Raw genomic sequence first — 19,943 nt, 5'->3', positions numbered from 1 at the left:
TAGTGGATAGCACTGACAAAAAGGTTCCAGGTTTGAGGCCTGTCATGTTCTTGCTTTGTTTTCTAAACTTCTCCACACGTATTCTAAATGGAACAGACGCGTTAACGTGAGTGTCTCTGTGAGTTGCTCCTGGTGACATATCCAGGGTGTATCCTGCCTCCAGCTCCTCTCTAGAGGAAAGATGTGATGGATAATGGATGCAGCAAAAGGCCGGTTTGGAACCGAACTGCAGCCTCTGTATGTGGGACACCTGCACTACCAGGTGAACCAGACCTGTGCCCTAGATTTCTGAGTATTTTATCTTTGTGAGGTCATTTTTTTTATCATCTCATTCTTAAAATGCTGCAACACCTGCTTCCAATCTTGCAGAAAGTCTTTCCACCGGATTTTGGAAGCTGTCAAAATAATAATTATGATATTTTTCACATGTCCATATATTCAATTAATTCCACATCTAAGCAAAACTGGGGCGAGTAACATACTTTTTTTCATACGTCTAAAACCCATCAGAGTTGATAAATGTTTCAGAGCGCTGTAACAAATTATTTAGGCAACAAGGCAAGTGTGGACATAATGTACTTCTTGCTATGCTTCCCAGGGGCCATAGTTAGATCTGCACCGTGGGCCCACAGAACATAAAACATAAACCATTAAATTAAACTTCTATCTGTACGCCGCAAAAATGTGCAGCGAACGTTTACACAAAGTCTTGTACAGTTCATAAAGCAGGGAGCCTAACAAGGAGAGAAGTGTGGAGGGGGTACGTTTTCACTGTGTGGTAAACTGATATCAGGTGAGCTCAGGTAAAGTGGGAGAGCGACTGTAAGAGCTTATCCAGTCCAATTAAAGTGATTCTCATCAACCTGCCCGCAGTGAAATCAATATTAAAACAAGTTCAATGTACATTAACTTCATCCTCGACCCTCTTTTGAAGAAATGGATCTCTGTGTTTGACTGGAACTCGTAGTTTGGCTTTAAAACTGGTGATGTGATAATTCAACATGATTCACGTGTGCGTTTTATTTCACTTCTCCTCCGTCTCTATGTTCTTGCTTTCCTCAAGGTGAATGATATAAATGATGAAATACTGTCATACATTTGTGATGAGTTGTAAGTGAATGTAACATCTAAGTATAATTTACTTTGGGGGTATGTACAGTTTTGAGTACATTTTATGTTTATTACATTTAAAGTTATTATCAGAGTTAAAATACAGTTATTTTAACTCTTTGTATCTGTATTATGGATTCACATAATTATATAAAAGTACATAAAAGTACAATAAAGTACAATAAAGTACATCTATCTATCTATCTATCTATCTGTCTATCTATCTATCTATCTATCTATTTATCTATCTATCTATCCATCTATCTATCTATCTATCTATCTATCTATCTATCTATCTATCTATCTATCTATCTATCTATCTATCTCTCTATCTATCCATCTATCTATCTATCTATCTATCTATCTCTCTCTCTATCTATCTATTTATCTATCTATCTATATATCTCTCTATCTATCCATCTATCTATCTATCTATCTATCTATCTCTCTCTCTCTCTATCTATTTATCTATCTATCTATCTATCCATCTATCTCTCTCTCTATCTATCTATTTATCTATCTATCTATATATCTCTCTATCTATCTATTTATCTATCTATCTATCTATCTATCTATCTCTCTATCTATTTATCTATCTATCTATATATCTCTCTATCTATCTATCAAATAGCCTTAAACTCTGCATACAAAACAAATGAAACTGTTTTGGTGCATTCATTGACTGAAAGCAGAAATGAGTTTAAGGTTTAATCGTTAATCATTTTAAAACATCAGCTCTGTGTGGTTTGAATCGTGACCCTGTGACCTTTCACTCATCAGAGCCTGAGTTTCTTTGTGCGTCTTTTTAAACTTGTACATTTCTTCTCCTTCAGATAAACCCGCTCGTTATTCCACAGAGAACATCACAGACTCTGTAGTAAACACGCAACACGTGGACAAACACCGCGGCCTCACTGCACATGTACGTTTTAGCGCCATCGCGCGGTGGGAGGGGCAAAAAAGACACACACACACACACAAAAAAAAAAAAAAAAGTCCACCGTGACGTACTTCCGCCTATAATGCGGAAGTGGAAGCTCGCCACATCCAACATGTCTGCCGTCGTTTAGCCGCACTGAGCAATAACAAGACGCGTGGAGGATGGCGGACGGCGCAGTGGACGAGCTCTCGCAGCTTGAATATTTGTCTCTGGTGTCCAAGGTTTGCACGGAGCTCGACAACCATCTTGGAATCAGCGATAAAGATTTAGGTTTGTGTCCAAGCGAGGAATCTGGGCTAACAGGCTATGCTAACTAACTAACCGCCGCTGCTAGCTTAGCTACACATCTGTTAAACGGTGTGAATCTGTGTTGTCTCACCGGGTTTAAATGATTTTTCTCTTGTGTCATTGTTGTTCTCAGACTTTAACCCTCTGTTGTTCTCCCCGCAGCTGAATTTGTCATCAGTCTCGCCGAGAAAGAGCCGAGTTTCGATGGATTCAAAGCTATTTTGCTCCAGAACGGAGCCGAGTTCACGGTGAGTGTGAATCTGCAGCGGCCAACACGACCCGGTGTTAGCCAGCAACAAGCACCCAGCTAACTCCGCCTGCTGGCTAACTAACTAACTAGCTAACTAACCCTTTTCTGTCTCTTCTGGTTTGTTTGTCTCAGGATTCTCTCATCAGTAACTTGCTCAGGCTCATTCAGACAATGCGACCTCCGTCCAAGGCATCGACAAGTAAAGGTGAGAGTTCATGTAGTTTAACATTACACGTGTTATTAAGAGAACGATTCTAAAGTCTCTCTGCTAATTAGGAGTACTTTAATACGCTGTGATGGAAACTGGACTTTCTAAAACCACAGTATAATGTGACACACTTTCCACCAAGACACTGAGTGATATCTACCTGATTGTCGTTGCTTCATATCTGTCTTGTTGTTATGAGCTGTCGCTTCCTCGTCAAAAACTCTAAATTATGAATTTCCATCCCTCTTTAGTCTCTGAGGCTCCCGTCAAGCCGAATTCAGAAAAGGAGCGGCTGAAGGAGCTGTTCCCTGCTCTTTGTCGAGCAAATGATCCAACACCGAAGGTATGTGGCTTCAGATCATCAATTATTTGTGTAACTTGAACTGCCACCATTATTAATAAGGCACAAAAACATCTACAGAAAAGAATAGATACATATTCATCATATGTAAACACAAGAATTAATAAATATTGCACATGGCATCCCTACACTTCCTGTACCTGTATTCTAAGTGATTTCTCATAAGCCAGGAGGAAGTTAGGCATCTGTCTTTGAACACCAATAGTTTGGGGATACACCAGAAACATGAGTATTATTGTCCTTTGTGTATTAGTATCTGCATTTATCTTGACGTTAAACTGCTCTGTGGACTGTATGTAAGATAAGTTAAAGATGGTGGATAAAAGCTGCTGTGTTCCTGATGTTTGTCTTACTCCTTCAGAAACTTCTAGATGAAGATGATGTGAAAGTAGCAGCTGATGCCATGAAAGAGCTGGAGATGTTTATGCCCAGTATCAGTGGGACAGACTCAAAAAGCAGCAAGAGCAGGTAAGATGGCTGAAAACATGTCTATTTATTCCTTCTCAAAAATAAAATCGATAATGGAATATAGGTGATGCCACAACACAACAAATATTTCCTCTGCTCTGAAGGTAATTGTGTTAATTTGACCATTTTCTTTTATGTACTTTTCTCACTTGTTCTTTCAGGTCAGAGAGGAGCAGACGCCACAGCCGAAGTCGCAGCAGAAGCAGAGACCGACACAGAGATAGAGACAGAGATCGGGATAGAGACAGGAAGAGAAGACATCGTTCTCGATCACGCTCCAGGTCTCGCTCCAGAGATCGGGATCGTCACAGGGAGAGGGAGAGAGACAGGGATAGAGATCGGGGTAAAAGAAAAGACAAATCCACCCGCTGGACCGAGCGTTCACCGAGTCCCAAGAAAGACCAAGACAGAGACTCTGATCGCTGGAAAGACAAACACGTCGACCGCCCTCCACCTGAAGAGCCTTCTGTCGGAGACATTTATAACGGCAAAGTCACCAGCATCATGCAGTTTGGATGCTTTGTTCAGCTCGAGGGTTTAAGGTCAGTGTGAAGTGACTAAAAGGCGGTGACATTATTATTTTCTTGATGGAGTGGACACTGTATTTTTCTGTCTGTGTAACTGGTGGTGAAGTCAACTGTGTTGTGTGGGTCTCATGTAGGAAACGGTGGGAGGGATTGGTCCACATCTCAGAGCTGCGTAGAGAAGGACGTGTGGCCAACGTGGCTGATGTCGTCAGCAAAGGCCAAAGAGTTAAAATCAAGGTGCTCTCGTTCACTGGCTCCAAGACCAGCCTCAGTATGAAGGTAAGATAAAACTTTCAGTAAGAATATGTAACGGCAGTTAGTCCTTCCATTGTGAGCATGTCAATTTTAAAATGTATTCCTCCTTTCTTTGTCAGGATGTGGACCAGGAGACAGGAGAAGACCTGAACCCGAACAGGAGAAGGAACATGGGACCAGACGGAGGGGACGAGATCTCCATGAGGAATCCCGACCGGCCGAGCAACGTGAACTTGGGCCATGCCCCTGAACTGGAGCAGGACGACACCCTGGAGCGCAAGAGGCTGACTAAAATCTCTGACCCCGAGAAGTGGGAAATAAAACAGGTTGGGTTTCACACTGTCTAGATTTCAAGTTAAGAGGCTGCTTAGTTCTTCGAGAAGAACTTTGACTCATTGTCTGCTCTCAGATGATCGCTGCCAACGTGCTGTCCAAAGAAGAGTTCCCTGATTTTGATGACGAGACGGGGATCCTCCCGAAAGTTGATGATGAGGAGGGTAAGAGACTTTTGTATCCTCCCATCACACATGAATTCATATGAACCATGACTGAGTGGGCTGCGTACTGATTAGTCGGGATTACTCTCATGCAGACGAGGACTTGGAAATTGAGCTGGTTGAAGAAGAACCTCCGTTCCTGAGGGGACACACCAAACAAAGCATGGACATGAGCCCAGTCAAGATCGTCAAGGTATATTTCTTGTGTTGTGTGTATCATCATCTGCTGTGTGTTGATTCTGAACATTCTAGCGTTTCAAATTTTAGCAAATTAGTCAGTATTTACTTTATAATTTGACAGAAGAGAATATTTAGAAACGGTGAGCAACTTAACCACAAACACAGAGCGACATAAACAGCATGTGTTATGTATTGAAACACACCCTCAAAGTGACCCCCGTCCTTTTCCTCTGCTGTCCATAGAATCCAGATGGCTCTCTGTCCCAGGCTGCCATGATGCAGAGCGCTCTGGCTAAGGAGAGACGAGAGCTGAAGCAGGCCGCACGTGAGGCAGAGATGGACTCCATCCCCATGGGGCTGAATAAACACTGGGTGGACCCACTGCCAGACGGTAAGAAATCCATTGGATGTGCATGGAAGTCATTTCTAAGTCACAGATGTTGATGCTGCGGAAGTACGATACATCAAATCAGCGTTTAGCCCGAAAATCATCTGCCAGCTTGAAATTAGCATGTTGATTATCTTATTAGTTTATCTAAATATATAGAGTTTTATCTTTGCTTTTCGCACCATGGCTTTGAGTATCAGATTGAATTTTGTCAAGCACTCTCTGTAGGAGGTCTCCTTTATGAAAACCACATCCCAGTCTGAGTCAGGCATGACGCTTCCTCCACGATAGGAGACATTCCCCCTCAGGCTCCCCGGTACTGGAGATAGTTATCTAGCTTCCTGCAGCCCTCTATCTGGCCAGATGGCACAGTCTTGCCATGGTTCAGTGTGCTTGTACGTCCCCCTTGGCCCCAGGTGGTGTAGACCTAGGGTTAGGGTTATAATATCCTGTCACAACCACGCAGAAATGGCAGTGAGTAGTAAATATATGCAGAGTTTTCTCGTCATTATCTTTTTTTTACTCCTCCTCACAGTCGACGGTAGGCAGATTGCAGCCAACATGAGAGGCATCGGCATGATGCCCAATGACATCCCAGAGTGGAAGAAACACGCCTTTGGGGGCAACAAGGCCTCTTATGGAAAGAAGACCCAGCTCTCCATCCTGGAGCAGAGGGAAAGTCTGCCCATCTACAAGCTGAAGGAGCAGCTCATTCAGGTTCGTCACAGTTTAGAAACAAAAACCAGAGGGAGACATTCAGATGCCCCCACGTGGGAGTTATTAAGTGATTCTGATTGAGCTTTAATGAAAACATTTCAGTCTTAAGAAAGATAAAACCGTTTAAGTACCAATTTGTAACTTTTGCTGTCTTCCTCTAAATCTGTCACAGGCTGTTCATGACAACCAGATCCTGATTGTGATCGGAGAGACGGGATCCGGTAAGACCACACAGATCACCCAGTACCTGGCGGAGGCCGGTTACACCACCCGCGGGAAGATTGGCTGCACGCAGCCCCGTCGTGTGGCCGCCATGTCTGTGGCAAAGAGAGTCTCAGAGGAGTACGGTTGTTGTCTTGGACAAGAGGTGAATGACCCCCCCCACCCCCTGACACCTTATCAGTTCTATTGATACTGTCATTTCAAGACAATCTGTGAATTCAAACATGACGCCAAGAAAAGGTGTTTTCATTTTTCTGTCTTGTTTTCGTAGGTGGGTTACACCATCCGTTTTGAGGACTGCACCAGCCCAGAGACAGTGATCAAGTACATGACAGACGGTATGCTGTTGAGAGAGTGTTTGATCGACTCTGAGTTGGGGCAGTACGCCATTATCATGTTGGACGAAGCTCACGAGAGAACGATCCACACTGATGTTCTCTTTGGCCTCCTGAAGAAGGTGAGCAAGAAGAGCACAAGCTCACAGATTCATTTTCTGTCACAGTGCAGAGGGAAACTTTAAGGAGATGCTGAGTGTCCTCGTTCTGTTTCAGACTGTACAGAAACGCACCGACATGAAGCTGATCGTAACATCAGCCACACTGGACGCCGTGAAGTTCTCTCAGTATTTCTATGAAGCGCCCATCTTCACCATCCCAGGCAGAACCTATCCAGTGGAGGTGCTTTACACCAAAGAACCTGAGACAGACTACCTGGACGCCAGTCTCATCACCGTCATGCAGATCCATCTGACAGAACCTCCAGGTATGAGTTCAAATCTTGAAAACACGAGAAAACAAGTCTTATTCTCTCTGTTACGTTCTGACTTCATCATCCTCTGTCTTCTTCGTCTGCGTCCAGGTGACATCCTGGTGTTTCTGACCGGACAGGAAGAGATCGACACGGCCTGTGAGATCCTGTACGAGCGGATGAAGTCGCTGGGGCCTGATGTGCCTGAGCTGATTATTCTGCCCGTTTATTCGGCCCTGCCCAGCGAGATGCAGACCCGAATCTTTGACCCTGCACCGCCAGGCAGCAGAAAGGTTCCTACATTTCAGATTTTTTTCAAACATATGGAAATTATATCCGACATGTTCCTGTTACAAATTTGTACTTCACATAAACTGGCACTATTCAGTATCTGCACTAAATTATGGTCTTGATGTTTGAAGCATGCAGGTTGTAAAAACATACTATATTATGTTTTTCTTTACTTACATGAATGTTGTTTCTTTTTAAATTTGTCCTGCTGCATATTCAATCCATCTTTGTTGATGGTTTATCCTTTTATTCCAATATTCAGCTGACCTTATACTTGACTTTGCTTCTTCTTTTATTTTTACAAAATCCACTACCTGGTAAAATGTATTAAGAGAATCTTCAGTCTGACATGTAACTCTATGTGTGTTTGTGTTGTAACCTTTATTCCCTCCTTTATTTTCTGTAGGTGGTCATTGCCACAAACATCGCAGAGACGTCTCTGACGATCGATGGGATCTACTACGTCGTCGACCCCGGCTTTGTCAAACAAAAAGTCTACAACTCCAAGACGGGTATTGACCAACTTGTGGTGACTCCCATCTCACAGGTACAACATCTCAAAGATGTACATGATACTGCAAATCATTTTTATGTGTTCCCGATGTGGGTCTACCACAGTCAATGCGATTCAGTAGTGAGGTCTGGTCGACTACATTTTGTTTTCTCCTTTCAATGTTAGGCCCAGGCCAAGCAGAGGGCGGGCCGAGCCGGCAGAACGGGCCCAGGGAAGTGTTACAGGCTCTACACTGAGAGAGCCTACAGAGATGAGATGCTGACGACCAACGTGCCCGAGATCCAGAGGACCAACTTGGCCAGCACTGTGCTGTCTCTGAAGGTGAACCATCTCTGCATCCAACATGCTGGGCTCCTGTCTTATCCTGCACATAAGCTGAAGCAACATGATGCTACTCGTTAGTAGTTAGGTGACCGTCACTGGTGATAGTTCAGTGAGTGTGAATGTGGAGAACAGTTATTTAAAAACCAGTTTATCTCCAATATTCAGCAGGAAACTATGAAGAATTCTAAGCAGAGTTTTGTGGATTTGTTCATGAAGCTCGGACTCTTAAGGCCAACAGATTGAATCACCTTGTGTGGCTGCAGGGGGCGCTGTTACTCCGCAAAAGAGTACAGGCAGTGTTGCTGTAAAAGGAAAGGAGTTGACCAACTCGACAGGAATTGTTAAAGATGCATACAACATCCTTCTGTCCCATATTTGAGTCCGGGAAGTGAAAGATTCCACATGAGATGCATTTAAATTAAATACTTGTAGTTTATGTTAAAGTTTATGTTGTTAAAATATCATTTGTAACCGGTATCTTCTCTGTTTGTGTTTCCTCCACCAGGCCATGGGCATCAATGACCTTCTGTCCTTTGACTTCATGGACGCTCCTCCCATGGAGACTCTGATCACAGCCATGGAGCAGCTCTACACTCTGGGAGCTCTGGACGATGAGGGTTTACTCACCAGGCTCGGTAGAAGGGTGAGGAGTGATAAATATGAAGCGTTTAAATGACATCAGATCACATTTATAGTTTGAATAAATTAATTATGTGTCAGTGTAGATCAGGAACGTCTCTTCACCTCTTCCCTCTCGTCGTCTCATGTTGCTCCAGTTATATTTATTCATTTTCCTCGACTGTCTTCCAGATGGCTGAGTTCCCTCTGGAGCCGATGCTGTGTAAGATGTTGATCATGTCTGTGCATCTGGGCTGCAGTGAAGAGATGCTCACCATCGTGTCGATGCTGTCTGTGCAGAACGTCTTCTATAGACCAAAGGTACGTTCAGCTCTAAACAGATATTTAAAATGACTGGATACAGATAGGGCTGGCATCTTTCTAAACTAATGTAGGACCAGGTGGAACATTTAAGGTTGATTGTGCTTGTTCAGTGTGTTTTTATTGCTGTTTTTATTCCAGTGATGTTTTAACTTCCATGTCACACATTATAACCTCGTTCACTCTGGTCCTGTCGTTTTTTTTAAAAGGACAAACAAGCCCTGGCTGATCAGAAGAAGGCAAAGTTCCACCAGCCTGAGGGTGATCACCTGACCTTGCTGGCTGTCTACAACTCCTGGAAGAACAACAAGTTCTCCAACCCCTGGTGTTACGAGAACTTCATCCAGGCCCGCTCCCTGCGCCGAGCCCAGGACATCCGCAAACAGATGCTGGGTATCATGGACAGGTATGATGGAGTCAATAAAACAATTTGATTACAATCTTAGGGATTGTTCATGAACACCCAACATGCTCTCCTCCTCTCCTCAGACATAAACTGGATGTGGTGTCTTGTGGGAAAGCCACGGTGCGAGTCCAGAAAGCCATCTGCAGTGGTTTCTTCAGGAACGCGGCCAAAAAGGATCCTCAGGAGGGCTACAGAACGCTGATAGACCAGCAAGTCGTGTACATTCACCCCTCCAGCGCTCTGTTCAACCGCCAGCCTGAGTGGTACGACAGCACCTCACTTGTATCAGTCCGAGAAGAGATAAATGGTCTTTTTTTTTCTTTTTATTGTGTAAAATGGATCTTCTAACTTCCTGAAATTCTCCTCCGCAGGGTCGTCTACCACGAGTTGGTGTTAACTACCAAGGAGTACATGCGAGAGGTGACCACCATCGACCCTCGCTGGCTGGTGGAGTTCTCTCCGGCCTTCTTCAAAGTGTCCGACCCCACGCGCCTCAGCAAGCAGAAGAAACAACAGCGTCTCGAGCCTTTGTACAATCGCTACGAGGAGCCCAACGCCTGGAGGATCTCCCGCGCCTTCAGACGCCGTTGATGTGACAAATACTGACGACCGGTGCTTTGTCCTGTTTCATGTGATCAGAGCCTGTTGATTCAATTCTCCGTCATCACAACTGAACTTAAACAGTGTGCTCACGCCTCCTTTTTAAATTTGTCCTCACGGCAGTTTCTAACATGTCTGTGTCTGAATTTCTGTCATTATTTTAGAAAAGCCATAGCTCTTTACTTCTTCTAGCTCTAAATCAGAAAAACAGCAACAAAGTGAAGCGTCTGGGAGGAGATTCTCTAAAACGACGGACTATTTATTTTAACGCCGATGATTTGACCTTAGGTATAAACCAGGACCTGATAAAATCTTAACGGGTCCTTTATGTTTCAGAAGCGGAGCCCGACCAAAAGTATGGAACGTATATATTTGATAGATTTTGATAGACTGGGACGACTTTCCACTCACTTGTCTGTGTATCAGAGATACTCACCAGTGAAACTATGAACATGTGTCTTCATTAAATACTTTTTTGTAAGTAACTTCGATTGTCTTGTGAACTTTAATTCATAGTGTGTTTACAAAAACATTTCACTGATGGGAGTTTGATTTTTCTAGCTGCTATTTACCTCTGTGTTCAGCTGCAACGTGACACTTCTGGATGTTACTAAATTCTACACACTGAACTTCTAACATATCTCATTATATATATAGTATGAACTTATATATATATATATATATATATAGTATGTAAATCACTTTGAGCTGCATTTCTTGTGTGGAAGGTTCCATTAAAGTTGTATTATTATTATAACAGATGAGAATAAAATGATCTGAAATAATGAAACAAGTAAAATCACATTAAAGTGAAGTTAAAAGTTTTTAAAACAACAGTTTTGTTGTCATGTGTAAACTGTCCTCTGCTGTCTGCCTCTTGACCGACAGGGGGCAGCAGCAGCAGGAATGAAACACCTCGCTGTAGCGCAAACTCAGAGAACAGAGAAGAAGAAGAAGAAGCGTTTCCGGTTGTAGTCAAAACAAGAGGGAGGAATGTCCGCCTCAGAGGAAATCAAGCGTCTGGAATATTTATCTCTCGTGTCCAAGGTTTGCACGGAGCTGGAGAATCATCTGGGGATAAGCGAGAAGGATTTAGGTAAAGCTACGACGTTGTGTTTCCCGTCTTAACCATGCTAACAGAGCTTAGCTTCACCTGTGTGTAGCGTTAGCATGTGTCGCTGAGCTGCAGCTGCTGTGTCTTCGCAGCTGAATTCGTCATCAGCCTCGCGGAGACGCACCCGACGTTTGAGGAGTTCAAATCTGTGCTGACGCAAAATGGAGCAGATTTCACCGTGAGTGTCCGACATCGTGCACATTGTTGTTAAATCTCCTGGACTCACACGCGCGTGTCTCTCCCTCCAGGACACCCTCATCGGAAATGTACTTCGTCTCATTCACACTATGCGGCCGTCGCCGTCCACGAGCAAAGGTACAGACACGTCTCACACACTCGTGGTTGAAAAAGTTTAAAAAGAGTTTTTGTCCAGGTGTTGATCTACTGTCACGTGATGTTTCCCACCAGCAGAGGTGAAGCCACAGAGCGAGCAGCAGCAGCTGAAGGAGAAATATCCTGCTCTGTGCCAACCGGATGATCCTGTGTGGAGGGTAGGGAAAGTCCCTCTCCTCTTCTTCTCCTGTAAATCTTTGTTTCCTCTGGTAAACTCTTAAAGTAAAGCAGTGTTGGGAGTGTAGGGGCTTTTCTCTGGGCGCTTCTCCTTCCTTCCCGCAGGTTAAAGACGTGCAGATTGAGTTTTGGTTAATTGATCGCTTCACCCTCCCTCCAACAACAAGCGGAGCAGATAATAGATGGATACAGAGGCCGCTGTCGTTTGTCGTGTTTCTGTAAGTCATCGTGCTGTTGTCACTAACTTTCACCTTTTTAACCAGGCTCCACCTGTTCACATCAACAAAGACGATGAGCAGGTCGCTGCAGCAGCCATGAAGGAGCTGGAGATGCTAATGCCTAATATTTGTGGGACGAGCTCTGACAGCAGGTAATTTAATAATAAGTGCCATGACAAAACAAGAGAGCAATTGATAATCCAGAATATATATTCTTTATAACCCCATCACACTGACGACATTCAGAATAACAGCTGTACTTTTTCTTTTCTCATTTGTCCTCACGTCACAATAACAGAGGTCGAGATGCAGGCAGAGAAAGCGGACGTAAGCGAAGTCGATCTCGCTCCAGATCAAGAGACCGTGTTGAAGAAACAAACCCCAAGCCGAAAAGGAAACGCCCATCTCGCTGGAGTGACCATCCGCCGAGCCCGGAGAGAGACAAAGACAACAACGCTCACAAGAAAGAGGCGGAGGAGGAGGAGCGCAGGAACAGCAGACCCGTGGACAGGCCTCTGTCAGACGAGCCTGTCGTGGGAGACATCTACAACGGCAAAATTAGCAGCCTGATGCAGTTTGGTTGTTTCGTGCAGCTGGAGGGCCTCAGGTCAGTGATGGACTCTTCACAAACAAACTTCTATTTTTGTTGACTTTTAGAATTTTTACATTTCTGCTTCCCGACCCTTAGTGATTCTATTTCATCTGTATTTAAAATTAGGCCGCTCACGCCGAAGACGAGTGCCCCTTAGTGTACTGTAACTTTTGTTGTCTGCAGAAAACGCTGGGAGGGTCTGGTGCACATCTCAGAATTGCGCAAAGAAGGACGTATTGCAAATGTGGCTGATGTGGTCACCAGAGGCCAAAAGGTGAAGGTCAAAGTGCTGTCATTCACAGGAAGCAAAACCAGCCTGAGCATGAAGGTGAGGCCACCTCCTCCTTTATGGTTTATAATAAAGACGGTATGTTAATCGCCAACTGAAAAGTTTCCAGGTGATTTAAAGTTTAGAAGATGGACAACTTGTTTTTCTGACAAAACTTGTCCGTCTTTTAAAAACTGTTATGTTAAACAATATGCAAACATTTATTCGCCTTTGATTTATCGTGGTCATTGTGTCCAGGATGTTGACCAGGAGACGGGGGAGGACCTGAATCCCAACCGAAGAAGGAACCTGGACACTGGAGTGAGAGATGAACCCATGAGGAATCCCGATCGCCCCACAGAGGCCAATCTGATAGAAGTCGAGGACAATCCAACGGAACACAAACGGCTCGCCAAGATAACTGACCTGGAAAAGTGGGAGATTAAACAGGTGCTCATCAAACACACTTTTTTAATCAGGATATCTTCATAGGTTATTATTATATCTTCATAATAGTTATAATTATATTGTTCTTTTTAGATGATTGCAGCCAATGTTCTTCCTCGAGAAGAGTTCCCAGAATTTGACGAGGAGACGGGAATCCTTCCCAAAATAGACGAGGATGAAGGTAAAATTCTACACTTTGATTCACACGATCTTTCATAATCAGAGTTGTTCTGCATAATAAGTAAAATCATGATTCCCTTCTCAGATGAAGATGTCGAGATCGATCTGGTTGAAGAGGAGCCACCATTCCTCCAGGGACAGACAAAATGGACCTTGAACATGAGCCCAGTCAAAATAGTGAAGGTAATTATCCAGACTCCAGGAAGTCGTCTGTGGTGTGGCTGCATATGTGCTAATAATAATAATAATAATAATAAGAAGAAGAAGCCAGAGGTTTTGCATTAAACAAAGTAAAGTACACGAATACCTGGAAGTGTACTGGGATCTGTGAATACTGATGCAGTTTTTATTTGGTCTCATTTTGTCCATTAGAATCCAGATGGCTCTCTCTCCCAAGCAGCCATGATGCAGAGCGCTCTGTCTAAGGAGAGACGAGAGCTGAAGCAGGCGGCTCGCGCAGCAGAGATGGACTGTATCCCTACCGGTCTCCACAAGAACTGGATCGACCCCATGCCGGACTGTAAGCAGCTACACAACACGTTTTTTTAAAATGATCCAGCAGAAACTTAAATAATCTGTAGATTTAAACATGTGACAGAAACTGACACTGTGATTTCTTCAATCAGAGAATAATTATGAAACAAAGACGATCGATGTTTTGTCCGCGATTTTATAATAAGAGGAATAAAATGAGTCTGTCCTGCGCCAGGCCTATTACACTGTTACACTGTTACCATGCCACGGCTGGAGATGGTTATCTCGCTTCCCTATGAGTTTATTCTTGCACACTCACAGACATAATGCACTGGGACTCTGTCTTCCATAAGCCTGAGGGGATATCAGAGGCTTTCCAAGTTCCTTCCAGCTGGTCACTTCTACCTCTGACTCATAGTTTAATACAGAAAGATCTAGTTGGGAAGTTGATTATCGTTGCAGTTAATCTTAATCAAACCAAATGGTAGATTGCAGGAGGTTGAGATGGATCTTGCCGGAAGTTGACGTCTCTCGACTCACTGTTTCTCTCCCGTGAAGATGAAGGAAGGCAGATCGCTGCCAACATGAGGGGCATCGGCGCGATGCCTGTTGACGTCCCGGCGTGGAAACGATACGCCTTTGGAGGGAACCAGGTTTCTTACGGCAAGAAGACGGAACTTTCCATCCTGCAGCAGAGAGAGAGCTTACCCATTTTCAAACTTAAGGAGCAGCTCATTCAGGTGAGATTTTATGCGGAGCGGGAAATGATTGTGAGACTAAATGAACTAATTACATCGATCCAGTGACACCAATATCAACCATACCTCTCCCTCTCTTGACAGGCTGTCCACGACAACCAGATCTTGATTGTTGTTGGAGAAACTGGCTCCGGTAAGACCACACAGATCACTCAGTACCTGGCAGAGGTGGGCTACACCTCCCGGGGGAAGATTGGTTGTACGCAGCCCCGTCGAGTAGCCGCCATGTCAGTGGCCAAGAGAGTCTCTGAGGAGTACGGCTGCCGTTTAGGCCAAGAGGTCCGTGAGCGTAGACTTTATCCCATGTGGCATCTATTTCAAATGTTTGTAAGATCGCCTCACATTTTTTTTTACCATCACCTTAGGTGGGTTACACCATTCGTTTTGAGGACTGCACCAGCACAGAGACCGTGATCAAGTACATGACCCACGGTATGCTGCAGAGGGAGTGTCTGGTGGACTCGGACATGAGCCAGTATTCCCTCATCATGCTCGACGAGGCCCACGAGAGAACAATCCACACCGACGTCTTATTCGGCCTCCTCAAGAAGGTGATCTACCAATCTTACAAATGTCAAATGTAGAAGGAGAAGATACTTCAGCTGTATTGCGATCATCGTGAGGGTAGTTGTGTTTTCTGAACATTAAACCTTTTCAAGAAATAACCCAAATAAAAACTAAAAACCTGACTTTGAGCAGAATAAAGAAAAGTAGAAAAGTAAATGACCGAAATGAGCTTTTTGTCCCACTTGTTCATCCTCTCTCTGTCTCTCTCTCTTTCTCTTCCTCTTCTAGACGATACTAAAACGTAAAGACCTGAAGCTGATCGTCTCCTCTGCAACACTGGATGCTGTCAAATTCTCCCAGTACTTCTTTGAAGCTCCCATCTTCACCATCCCGGGAAGAACCTTCCCAGTGGAGGTGCTTTACACCAAAGAGCCCGAGACAGACTACCTGGACGCCAGTCTCATCACCGTCATGCAGATCCATTTAACTGAGCCTCCGGGTATGGCTGCTGAAACTGGATTCCCTAAACCACGTTGAATTTAAGGTCACTGTTGTCCCGAAGACTTATTTTGAGGTATTTGAAACATCGTCAACTTTTTCTTTCTGTTCCGTTGCTCAGGTGACATCCTGGTGTTTCTGACCGGACAGGAAGAGATCGACACGGCCTGTGAGATCCTGTACGATCGGATGAAGTCGCTGGGGCCAAACGTGCCCGAGCTGATTATTCTGCCGGTTTATTCGGCCCTGCCCAGCGAGATGCAGACCAGAATCTTCGACCCTGCACCCCCGGGCAGCAGAAAGGTAATGTGCTGGATATTATGTTTTAATTCTTTAAACCCAGTTTATTAATTACACTTTTCTTTTTTTATAAAGTTCAAATGTAGAAGACTGAGACTCTCGCTTGTATTTCTTTTGTTTACAACCAGGTCATCATTGCCACTAATATTGCGGAGACGTCTCTGACGATCGATGGGATCTACTACGTTGTGGATCCTGGTTTCGTCAAGCAGATCGTGTATAATTCCAAGACCGGCATCGACCAACTTTTGGTGACTCCCATATCACAGGTCCTTGAATTAAACACAGTCCTCATCATGAGGACATTAAGGATTTTATACTTGGTGACCTCAGTGGTTTGAATTCTACCCTGAACACCTGAAAAAGCCTCGGTAGTGATTCGATGGACTCCCTGGTTTCTTTTGTTTTTAGGCTCAGGCCAAGCAGAGGGCGGGGCGAGCCGGCAGAACGGGCCCAGGGAAGTGTTACAGACTCTACACTGAGAGAGCCTACAGAGACGAGATGCTCGTATCCAACGTGCCCGAGATCCAGAGAACCAACCTGGCCAGCACTGTGCTGTCTCTGAAGGTGATTGAACGCCTCCGTGAATCCGTCGTTCAAGAAGCTGCGAGAAAAAGTGTAATAATGTTTCTGTCCTCCCGTGCTCTGCTCACCGCCACAGGCCATGGGCATCAATGACCTCCTGGCTTTCGACTTCATGGACGCTCCTCCCATGGAGACTCTGATCATAGCCATGGAGCAGCTCTACACTCTGGGAGCTCTGGACGATGAGGGTTTACTCACCAGGCTCGGTAGAAGGGTGAGGAGTGAAATCAATGTGATCTGCATTTACTGATCTAAGAAAATTAATCACAGTATTCACAATATGGTTTTGATTAAATGTTCAAACCCTGCATCGCTAACTGTCTGTGTCTGTGGTTCAGATGGCCGAGTTTCCTCTGGAGCCGATGCTGTGTAAGATGTTGATCATGTCCGTCCACCTGGGCTGCAGCGAAGAGATGCTCACCATCGTCTCCATGTTGTCTGTTCAGAACATCTTTTATCGACCAAAGGTTTGTGAAATCGTTCTTCTTCAAATCAGATTAACTTCTACAACATACTGTTCGTTTTGAAGTATGTTTATGACAAAGTTAACTCTGTAAATCACACATCAGACTCCACTAACACTAAATTCAACCCTTCCAATCTTAGGACAAACAGGCGCAGGCTGACCAGAGGAAGACCAAGTTCTTTCAGTCGGAGGGAGACCACCTCACACTGCTGGCTGTCTACAACTCCTGGAAGAACAACAAGTTCTCCAACCCCTGGTGTTTCGAGAACTTCATCCAGGCTCGTTCATTAAAGAGAGCGCAGGACATTCGGAAGCAGATGCTGAGCATCATGGACAGGTGTGAACTACTGTCGGAAAACGGTCCTGTAACATTACTGATGCATTTTTATTATGGTTTCTTATTTGTATACGTAGTTGAAAATGTGTAAATGAGGTGAAATATTTCCCAGGCACATGCTGGACGTGGTGTCTTGTGGAAAAAGTACCATGCGGGTCCAGAAAGCTATTTGCAGTGGTTTCTTCAGAAACGCAGCCAGGAAGCACCCGCAGGACGGCTACCGGACCCTGATTGACCAGCAGGTGGTGTACCTGCACCCCTCCAGTACTCTGTTCAACCGCCAACCAGAGTGGTGAGTCTGCATTATTATTAAAAAAAACTATTTGCTGCAGTATAAGTCACAAATCTTTCTCCTCCTCCATGTTAGCAGACTGGAAACTAACACGTGCACTTCCAGTAACTTTGTCAAAGATGGTTTGATGCTGTTGAAAGCCGGAGTAACGTCATGATTGATCTCTAACTGTATTTGTTTTGTCCTCTCTCACTCGTCAGGCTTGTGTATCATGAGTTGGTGCTGACCACCAAGGAATACATGCGGGAGGTGACCACCATCGACCCTCGCTGGCTGGTGGAGTTCGCCCCGGCTTTCTTCAGGGTCGCTGACCCCACGCGCCTCAGTCGACAGAAGCGGATGCAAAAACTGGAACCTCTCTACAACCGCTACGAGGAACCCAACGCCTGGAGGATCTCCCGCGCCTTCAGACGCCGCTGAAGACTCGTCGCCCTCATACCAGGGGGACGTTACAGACTGAGCCGGTTAACGGCTGAAAAAGACAATTTGATTTCATGGTTTAATTTTGCTTTGTCGATTTTAAAATCTTGGTAATTGTCTTGTAAGAATATTTTTTTTTCTGATGTCGGTTTTTCATCGTCACAGATAAACACTGGATGCACTTTAATCTGCTGCCACGTCTCATTTAACTCTGAATCACTGAAAAGCAGTTTCATGAAAGACAGAAGAACGGTTTGGATGTTATTATGGGTATTTATTAAGCAATCTCTTCGACCACAGTCATGTTTATGGAGTGAATAGGCCTCAGATGTGAGAGGAATGCAGCTCTTAAAAACAAAACAAAAAATCCCTAATGAGATTAATTTAAAAACAAAAACACCATAGCCTTATATACAAGTGGATGGGGTGGGCATGTGCAAGAGGTGCATGGGGTTTCAGGGTCGTGTATGATGATGGGTCGGTACAACAGGAAGATTTCTGAAGGCGGGGAGAAAGGAGAGAGAGAGGGCGGTGGCTGGCTTTAGTACATGTAGCCTTTGGAGTAGGGCTGGGGGCCCATGTTTTGGGGGGCTTGTTCCGTGGTGTAGGGCACCCCCTCGTCCAGGTGGGACAGGGGCACCGTGTCCTCCTCGTTGACGTAGCGCTCGAACTCGGCCTTCAGGCTGGGCCGCTGATTGTCGGGGAAGGCCAGAGAGATGAGGGCCTCGGGCTCACACACAAACTTGTAAACGTAGCGCTCGCCCGCCACCTGGAGAGAGAGAGAGAGAGAGGGCTTGAGTCATACAGGAATGCATGTAAAAAATACTGTTACGTTCAGGTGCGCAGACCACACTGATCTGACTTCCTGTTTCCAGTAAAGGATCAGATCTGCGTCACTAAAGCGCAGCGACCCAGTTATAAGAGACTCAGCTCTGATTGATTGTGAGAGCGTTTAATGTGACTCACATGCTGCACGTCGTTACACACAAACGTGGAAGTATGGACGCGGCAAATCTTGTAAACTAGATCATTTTCACATTCATCTTGAAGATGAAAACAGCAATTTGCACGATGCCCAAGAAAGAAAATACATAAACCTTTCTAAATAAGATTCCCTGTCATTTAAAGTTTTTTAAAAGATTTTTACAAGATATTTTATTATTTCTAAATTGTGCCCTATTTATTATTAACTGTAGGAAACAGGTTCGCTTATGGCACTTTCTAATTCCTGTTTTCCTTCAAATTCATTAAGTCAAAAAGGGATTTTCCCATCGCAGACAAATATTAATTAAGAATTTCAAATATTTTAATAATCAGTTTGAAAACATTAATTTGGAAAATTTGACTTTTAAAGTTAAGTGAAGTTAAGACTCTTCCAGAAAAGTTACAGATGTTATGAAAAGAAACTTTCAGACTTTAACATCTGAAAAATCAGGACAATGTGAAAATGACACATTCTCCAAGGTTGGTTTTTTTTTTGTACCTTCTGCATGATTCCCTTCTCGTAGTAATAACGCAGAGAGCGACTGAGCTTGTCGTAGTTCATGGCCGGACGGTTCTTCTGCATGCCCCACAGCCGGGCGACCTGCGGAGAGGGAGAGGACGGAAGGAAAGGAAATGGCTGTGGTTAGATTTTTGTTTTATTCCGTCCTCGGTGAGGTTCCTGTGTAGGTGACTGGTTATTTGCATGATTTTAAAAAGGCTGAAGACTAACGTCTGTCTCACATGACACGTGTCAGCGTTTT

At 44.4% G+C, this 19,943-nt stretch overlaps 3 protein-coding genes across 5 annotated transcripts in view; 2 read left to right on the top strand and 1 right to left on the bottom strand.

Moving 5' to 3' along the window:
* Positions 1-2,124: 2,124 nt before the first annotated feature.
* On the top strand, positions 2,125-10,717 carry LOC109645869 (ATP-dependent RNA helicase DHX8). Its single transcript, XM_020111540.2, has 23 exons — positions 2,125-2,320; positions 2,501-2,586; positions 2,721-2,793; positions 3,048-3,139; positions 3,519-3,625; positions 3,787-4,167; positions 4,287-4,431; positions 4,527-4,733; positions 4,817-4,904; positions 5,000-5,097; positions 5,328-5,475; positions 6,008-6,189; positions 6,362-6,556; positions 6,683-6,868; positions 6,963-7,173; positions 7,270-7,451; positions 7,856-7,996; positions 8,129-8,284; positions 8,793-8,930; positions 9,098-9,226; positions 9,436-9,632; positions 9,716-9,895; positions 10,004-10,717. Exons 1-23 carry the CDS (start codon positions 2,212-2,214, stop codon positions 10,221-10,223), a joined length of 3,651 nt encoding a protein of 1,216 aa, XP_019967099.1. The 5' UTR covers positions 2,125-2,211; the 3' UTR covers positions 10,224-10,717.
* Positions 10,718-11,168: 451 nt separating this feature from the next.
* Positions 11,169-18,385, top strand: LOC109646020 (ATP-dependent RNA helicase DHX8-like). 2 transcript variants are annotated; one of them, XM_020111715.2, is made up of 23 exons: positions 11,169-11,328; positions 11,439-11,524; positions 11,595-11,661; positions 11,758-11,837; positions 12,120-12,226; positions 12,373-12,681; positions 12,850-12,994; positions 13,193-13,384; positions 13,475-13,562; positions 13,647-13,744; positions 13,934-14,081; positions 14,594-14,775; positions 14,878-15,072; positions 15,159-15,344; positions 15,589-15,799; positions 15,920-16,101; positions 16,227-16,367; positions 16,510-16,665; positions 16,760-16,897; positions 17,022-17,150; positions 17,290-17,486; positions 17,599-17,778; positions 17,979-18,385. In XM_020111715.2, the coding sequence occupies exons 1-23, from the start codon at positions 11,226-11,228 to the stop codon at positions 18,196-18,198; spliced, it is 3,540 nt and encodes a 1,179-aa protein (XP_019967274.1). In that variant the 5' UTR covers positions 11,169-11,225; the 3' UTR covers positions 18,199-18,385. The 2 variants fall into 2 exon arrangements, with proteins under 2 accessions (XP_019967274.1, XP_019967273.1); XM_020111714.2 differs by having other exon boundaries at positions 11,755-11,837.
* Positions 18,386-18,451: 66 nt separating this feature from the next.
* The window catches only part of etv4 (ETS variant transcription factor 4), a 28,851-nt gene continuing 27,359 nt past the window's right edge, over positions 18,452-19,943 (bottom strand). For both annotated transcript variants that reach the window (XM_069517405.1, XM_069517406.1), the window contains 2 exons: positions 19,682-19,783; positions 18,452-18,967 (listed from right to left, as the gene is read on the bottom strand). In XM_069517405.1, coding sequence (XP_069373506.1) covers positions 18,740-18,967; positions 19,682-19,783 — 330 coding nt within the window. In that variant the 3' untranslated portion in view covers positions 18,452-18,739. The remainder of the gene's footprint in view (positions 18,968-19,681; positions 19,784-19,943) is intronic.

This window comes from Paralichthys olivaceus, chromosome 21, assembly GCF_024713975.1.
Source record: "Paralichthys olivaceus isolate ysfri-2021 chromosome 21, ASM2471397v2, whole genome shotgun sequence".
Taxonomy (NCBI): Eukaryota; Metazoa; Chordata; class Actinopteri; order Pleuronectiformes; family Paralichthyidae; genus Paralichthys; species Paralichthys olivaceus.
The sequence above is the reverse complement of the archived record's forward strand: the minus strand, read 5'-3'. Positions and strand labels throughout refer to the sequence as shown.